Source organism: Setaria viridis, chromosome 5 (assembly GCF_005286985.2).
Source record: "Setaria viridis chromosome 5, Setaria_viridis_v4.0, whole genome shotgun sequence".
NCBI lineage: Eukaryota > Viridiplantae > Streptophyta > Magnoliopsida > Poales > Poaceae > Setaria > Setaria viridis.
This window is the reverse complement of record NC_048267.2, coordinates 15,189,101-15,196,566: the sequence shown is the minus strand read 5'-3', so window position 1 is coordinate 15,196,566 and position 7,466 is coordinate 15,189,101. Positions and strand designations below refer to the sequence as shown.

Below are 7,466 nucleotides of genomic sequence, written 5' to 3'. Positions count from 1 at the left end.
GCATAGTCTCCTCCAATCCAGATTGGCAGAGTACACAAGTGTAGTGCTCTAAGACTCTACAATTTCGACAGAGTAAATTGGCAGAAGAACTTGTGCTTGCCACTTACACAAGATTTCCACATCCATTTAAAAATCGGGGAAAACGGTGATGAGCCTTTAAGAACCATATATGCCTGCTTGGAAGTGAAAATTCGTGAATTCCATATATATAGGTCCAAACATTAGAGTTGCCCTGTTGGAAGTCAAGGCTTTGAACAAGGGCACTTAGATTCTGAAGCTGTTCTGATGCAATGAGCGACAAGGGTGTCTGAAAGTTCTGGTGAGCAGTTTGGCCAATGAATTTCTTTACTGAGATATTTTCATTCATTGCAAAAGAGAATAATTGTGGGAAGTTAGTAGCTAGCACACCTAGATCCCATACACCGTTCCAAAACATAACTCTATCTCCAGCTGAGACTTTGCGTGAGGCCAACATTCTGAAAGAGCCAGAGGGAGATATTACATCACGCCACAAAAAGAGCGAACCAGAGTTCTAACATGTGGAACTATGGGACTTCGATACAGGCACTTCCAAGTGAGTTGCACCGAGGGCAGGTCAACTTTGTTATAGAATTTGTGGAGAAACTTTAGGAGAAGGGCAGTGTTCTGTGTTCTCAGATCAATAATACCAAGGCCACCTTGTGCTTTAGATAGGCAAGCTTTCTTCCATGCAACCAAGCAACCCCTTTTTCTATTGATGTCTCCTCTATCCCATAGAAAATGCTTGCGGTATTTGTCAATTTGCTACGCCAATATTACTTATGCTCAAACAAAAGAAAAAATTGCATTGTATCTAATATTAAAAAAAAATGCATTGTATAGACATGGCTATGGATAGGCTATTGGTGTGCATGGATAATGCCAATTTGAATACATCATAAAACCAACAAAACTAGCTCCTTGTGTTGGCCATTGCTCTATCACATGCTCCCCTGATCAAGCTTAACCTAAAAACCTAGTGATCTACAAGATCCATAACAGAACATGGTGGATATAATGTTCAACAACTTGGGAATCAAATTTGGATCCAAAATTTACCACACAGTTGCCATGCATGCTCCACAAACCTAGGTTTCCAACAAATAAACAACAAATGCAACAAATTCGACATGGATAGAACGGAAGTGGAGATGGAGGATTACCTTGGTGAAGCAATTTGAGAGCTCATCTGGCCTTACTCTATGCACATTTGGGGCTAGGGTTTCGGGTCCTAGTGGGAGAGAGAGGAGGGGTGTGGGAAGCAAAACAATGGAAAGAAGTGGTGAGGGGAGGGGGAAGAAGTGGTAAGCACGGGTTAAAGACTCTAACCTTGGCGTTGAGTTGGGCTACATCAAGGTATGCGCCTCTGCGTTAACGGAGACCGCGTCGAGGTCCGGGCCCAACTTGAAAATGCCCTCCACGCAACTTGAAAATGCCCTCCACGCTGGTAATGACGTGGCAATTTTTAGCTGGTGATGACGTGACAATTTTTAGATGGTGATGACGTGGCAATTCTCAGCGTGCGGTAAGGCACCAACTTGAAGACCTCGGCGTTAACACGGGAACGCTAAAGATAAAGGATCCATTTTTGAAAAATATTTCAGCAGGTCCATTTGTAGAAATAGTTTCGAACCAAGCCAAATTGAAAAGAAAAAAAAAAAACAGTGCTACCAGGCGCCACCTCCAGCTCCTTGCCAAAATGCCCCGCCACCACTGGTGGATCGGCGCCCCTCTCGTTCCAATCTGACCGTTCGTTCATTCTCCCTCCATCGCAACGTTCTCCTCCCTTCCCGCCCGTAACTGGTACTGTGTATACACACACCCGCCGTAAAGAAATGGACCAAAATTAAAACAAATGCAGGAGGAAAATAAATTAAAATAAACGCTTTCTCCTCCGTTTCCTCGAAAGACCGCCCGCTAGCTCGGGCGCTCGATCCGTCGCTAGGGTTTCCACCACCGCCGGCGATGGGCGCCCTCACCGACAGCAGGAAGCGCCTCTCCGCCGACCAGCGCCTCTCAGCCGACCACCGCTTCCCCATCCCCTCCTTCCCCCCGCGGTCCCCTCCCCCGCCCTCCAAGAGGCCCAAGCTCGCGCCCTTCCTCTCCTCTCTCGATGCTTCCACCTCCGCCACCCCGCCGCCCAACCCCTCTCCCCAAATCATCCACGCCGCCGCCGCAGCATCCACCTCCAACACGACGGGGCCTTCCTCCTCCTCTACCCCCGACTCGAACCCCTTCCCGAACCGGCGCCGCCTCCCGCCGCCGCCGCCATTCCAGCGCCCGATCCACGGGCCCCAGCGCGTCCTCCGCGCCTTCCGCTTCGGGGGCCCCGCGCGGCCCCACTCCGCCGGCCCCGGGCGGCTCTCCCCATCCTCACCCACGCCGCCCCCTCCCCGGACGCTCGGACTCGAGCAGTACGTCGAGCTCGTCAACACCGTCTCCCGCCCAGCGCCGCCCACTCCCACCGCCACCACCGATGCAGCGAGGGAGAAGGAGGCGGTGCCCCTTGAAGTGGTCGCCATCGAGGAGGACGGAGATGAGAGGAAGCAGCAGGACGAGCAGGAGGTGGTGAGTGGGAGCGTGGAGGTGAGGAGGGTGCCGCTGTACAAGGAGCTTTACGAGGAGTCCAGCCGGAAGCGGGATGCCAAGCTCAAGACGCTCGAGTTCGAGGTGCGGCTTGCCGAGGAGGGCCGCCTTGGCCTTGAGCGTCTCGCAGATTTCCTCCCGCGGATTACTCCAAAGAAGGAGGTACGGCATTCCTGGATTTTTTTTCCCCTATAGTTTTGTTTCGTGATGAGCACACTGTGTGGAACAAGGTGGTCGTGCCCACTTATTGAACTGGGCTTAACTGAAAAGTCAAATGGAATATTGAACTGAACTACCAGTTTGGAGAAATGCATGTGCTTGCTACTCTAAGGACCAACATTTCAGACCATAATGAAACACCATAGCAGTGGTTAATGCTTGATAATTTCTGAGGGTGTGATTCTCTTGATAATTAGCTGCTCCTTTAGTGTTTTCTTCTCTTTTTTTGTGGTAACAAACAATTTATCTTTCTGTTTCTTGTTACTCCTGTGTTACAGAAAGATAAGAGGCCCTACAGAAGGATTTTCTGGTTATTATGTTGCAAGCATTTCTTCTCGAAGTCTATTGGGATATAAACCTGCAACTTTCGCTATGCCCTTTAGATGGACAAAAAAAGGAAAAAAAATCATGTTGTTCCTAAAGGCTAAATTGCACTTAAATATAGACCAAATGAGGACATATTTTTAGAATAAAACATTTAGAACATATTTTTCATCAATTATCAACTATCATCACTTTCCTTTTAGGAGGTGCCTGAACCTTTTGTTCCTCTTACGGATGAGGATGAAGAAATCGTTCGTGCGGCTCTTCATGGCAGGAACAGGTTTGCTTCTTATCTTCTTCTGTTGGCAGATGCACAAATGCCTACATAGATAGCAGCATCTAAAATGGTTCTTTTTCCAGTCGTGAGAAATTAGCAGTACATGAACCGTCAAATATTGTGATAACAAGGGAGATCTTGCAGTGCTTGAATAACCAAGAATGGCTAAATGATGAGGTATTTTCTTGCTTCTGTCACCCTTTTTCTGGAGCTCAGCATATATAATGTAGTAATGGATGCAATATTTTCCCAACTGCTTTCAGGTTATCAATTTGTATCTTGATCTACTTAAAGAGAGGGAACTAAGACAACCTAGCAAGTTCTTAAAATGCCATTTCTTCAACACCTTTTTCTACAAGAAGGTCGGCTACTATATCCATGGTCTCGTTTATTTTTTATTTTTATTCAAAACAACTAGCATTCTCTGCAAATACACATCTTACCAATTAGAAAGATATGCATGTGTATTATTATTACTACCATATCATTGATGTGTACTTCCTAATATTATGACAAGATATCCACCCAGGAGCTAAGCTGCTTCATACATGTGTTTACCCAATTCTGCAATCAAATTTCCTATTCTTAATGTTACCTGTTTTGTTGCATTCATTACAATATTTTGTTGTGATACTGCTATGTGTTGTATTTGAGCACTGTGTTACGTGTAGTTTTAACTCGTAACTAATTTGGTTTTCTGTTTATCAGCTGATTTCTGGTGGATACGATTATAAAGCGGTTAGAAGATGGACAACAAAAAGGAAGTTAGGGTATAGTCTAATTGAGTGTGACAAGGTACTTTTGGGATCTCTTTTCATGCTTATATCCTACTAGGGTTTTATTTTGCATTTGATCAGTACTTGTAATATGTGTCCAGATATTTGTTCCCATACACAAGGAAGTCCATTGGTGTTTAGCAGTCATCAACATAAAGGACAAAAAGTTTCAATATCTGGATTCACTTGGCAGCATGGACATGAAAGTTTTGAGAATCTTGGTTAGTGTTATTTTCCCATTTCCAATATCAGTTTTGCTGCATTCTGAACTCCTGTCATTCATTTTCATATATGTATGTTTTAAGAAAGTCTGTACTAGGCCAATTATTTTACGATTCTGTTTTTATTTTCAATTCTGTACCAGGCCAGGTATTTCGTGGATGAGGTGAAAGATAAAGGTGGCCAACAGATCGATGCACTTTCATGGAAACAGGAAGGTGTCAAAAACCTTCCTTTGCAGGAGAATGGGTACTTGTCCTCGTCTTTGTTCTTACAGCACTTTTCCTACTTGTTGTAAAGTCTTCCTAATGTACTAACCCAAGTCCTCTGTCAATCTAGATGGGATTGTGGCATGTTCATGCTCAAATACATAGACTTCTACAGCAGAGATATGGACCTTATTTTTGGACAGGTAGTACATTGTCTCTCGTTTTCCCTGTCAGTGGATATGGCGTTTTTGCAAACGTTCAAACAAGATTGGATGTTTTAACATGACAGAATAATTGACATGCTTTTTGAAACACTTTCTGTAGAAGCACATGCGGTACTTCCGCAGGAGGACAGCAAAGGAAATACTGAATTTGAGGGCTGAATAAACTACGGAGGACATCATAGGTCATTAAGGCCCGGTTCAGATGTTTAGTGTTGGTTGGATCATGTATTTTACAAATGGCTGCAGCATCGCAAGGGATTCGAAAGTTGTCCGATTTCTCAATGGCGCCATGTAATTACAAGCAACAAGGTGAAGGGGCTGGTGACTACGGCTTCAGATTGATTTTTGCATGAGCACAATGGCGACCGCAAGGTTTTGCTAAGGTGAGCCATTGGGGGGCATAAAATGGGTGGAGGGAGGTTTTTTGGCTGGGTTTAGATTGTGATGAGCTGAGAGACTGAGCAGTGTATGGTTGAATTATATATGAGTGGACTTGAGCAGTGTGCTACATTTGTGTACGCATTTTAGCGTCCTGTTAGCTCCGACGTGGGCATCAAGATGTGACCAAGTGAGCAATCCACAGGCTTAGGGCTGTATGGCTTCGCAGCATCAAGTTTTGTGTAATGATCTCAATCCTTTTCTTTCATTTTTTATTAGTACTTTAGTGGTACCCTTTTCCACGAGGATGTATCTGCGTATCTGAAATGGCAGCACCACCAATATTTTTCTCCTTCCCAAAAAGATGGACGCAGCCAAAGTTGGGGACTACCGACCAATAAGTTTGATTCAATTGGTGCTCTCTTCCATGCCAACTTATCATTTGACTATCTTGCCGCTCAAGTTCTGGGTGAGAAACAAATTGATAAAATTCTTCGTTCGTTCCTTCAGAATGGCAGTGATAATGCCAACGGCAGCCACTGCCTAGTGAACTGGCCAAACGTTGCAAGCCCAAGGACATGGGCGGTTGGGTGTGACATACCTAGACAAGTTCGGCCGCTGGCCGTGCGATGGCTTTGGCAAGAACGGACCGATGAACACAATTACACAAGCCATGGTCTGGTAGACTGGTACAGACGTCCCGTGCAATGGATTTTTCTTCGATGCCTCCACTACTGTTTCCATTGGCGATGGTAGAAGTGAAGTTCTGACATCGTAGCTGGCTTGACGGCGGGCCCCACGAAACATTGCACCCCATCTCTTTGATCAGGTAAAAAAATAAGACGGTCGAGTAAGAATTGAGAAATTACAACGCAAAATAACGACACATGTGGAGCAATTTATTTCTCTATGGATCAGGATTCAACTTGTGCACTTACAACCTGAGAAGAGGACCAAATCAAGTGGAGATAGACGGATGGAAAATACTCTGCTCAATCGGCCTACCGAGCTCAATCTACCGGGACATACCATCTGCATCAAATCAAACTAATATGGAGAGCATGTACCGAGAACAAATGCAAATTATTTCCTTAGATACTAATATAGAACAAGATCCTTACCTCAAACAATCTAGCACTTAAGGGATGGCCGCACCAGAAGTCCAGAAGTCCAGAACTCGTGCACCCTCTACAGCGGACCATTGGAAACTAGTTTACACCTTTGTAACCAGCCTATATGCTCAAGCGGTGTGGACTTAAATCTCAACTTAGGAGAATTTCAAATACTCTCCGATCTGCTCCACGACACAATTTGATAACATTAGTAGACGGTGGGAGACGGCGGCTCAATCTGCACCAAAAGATAAAAGACGACACTTTAATGGATTAATCATTTACACAATCTGGAATATCTGGAAGGCACGCAATCGAAGAATTTTCGAACAAAAATCTTAACAGCTCAACAAGTAGCAACTCGCACAAAAGAAAAATCTAGAAGAGTATATAAGAGCTTTTCAAGTGATCAAGGGAGTGTAACTACAATCATGCTGTAAGAGCTTTTTGGGTGGCAAAGCTAATCCTTAGCTACATCTTGCGAGTTCATAACCTAAGAACATGTCTTAAGACTACTTTCCTTCTTAATTGAAAGGCAGAGCTGGAGTCTATTTTGCTTCTTAATTGAAAGGCAAAGCTTCTACCATTTACTCCCTCCATTCTATTTTGATAGGCATATTTCCAAATCTAAAAAACTTCTCTATCTATCCGCTTAATGGTTTGTTCATTCTTCCATACGAGATTGGCTACATGGGCATCAAGAAGTCTAAGCCTTGAATCACTTGTTTACGAGGGATAGTTAATGGCATAATTAAATGGATGATAAGTAGAATGATTTTCCTTGACCATTGTGCCAAGAGAAAATAGTACTATCAAAAGAGAGGAAATAGTACTGTCAAAAGAGAAAGGAAATACTTTCTAAAGACTGCACTCGCTTATTTAATCTTGGACCCCAGGTCTTTTGGCATGGTTCTTACCGTTATCTGGAGTCGTTGTCTTTTTTTTTTACTTTGGTTCTAGACTAAGTCAATCATGCAAATGCATTTGGCACAGTTTAACGATAAACGAATATGTTTTGCCTACCTTTCAGTGAAAGGGAAGAACAAATGAATTAGACTAAAAATAAAGTAGAAAAGAACGAAACATAATATTAGCATCACATTAGAGAGCGTATAAACAGGTAG

The 7,466-nt window shown here is 43.9% G+C and overlaps 1 protein-coding gene across 1 annotated transcript; it reads left to right on the top strand.

Moving 5' to 3' along the window:
- The first annotated feature begins 1,909 nt into the window (after window positions 1–1,909).
- On the top strand, window positions 1,910–5,498 carry LOC117854665 (ubiquitin-like-specific protease ESD4). The gene is made up of 9 exons (XM_034736891.2): window positions 1,910–2,766; window positions 3,351–3,427; window positions 3,508–3,601; window positions 3,688–3,786; window positions 4,133–4,219; window positions 4,302–4,421; window positions 4,565–4,668; window positions 4,759–4,831; window positions 4,953–5,498. Exons 1-9 carry the CDS (start codon window positions 1,984–1,986, stop codon window positions 5,013–5,015), a joined length of 1,500 nt encoding a protein of 499 aa, XP_034592782.1. The 5' UTR covers window positions 1,910–1,983; the 3' UTR covers window positions 5,016–5,498.
- Window positions 5,499–7,466: the final 1,968 nt, after the last annotated feature.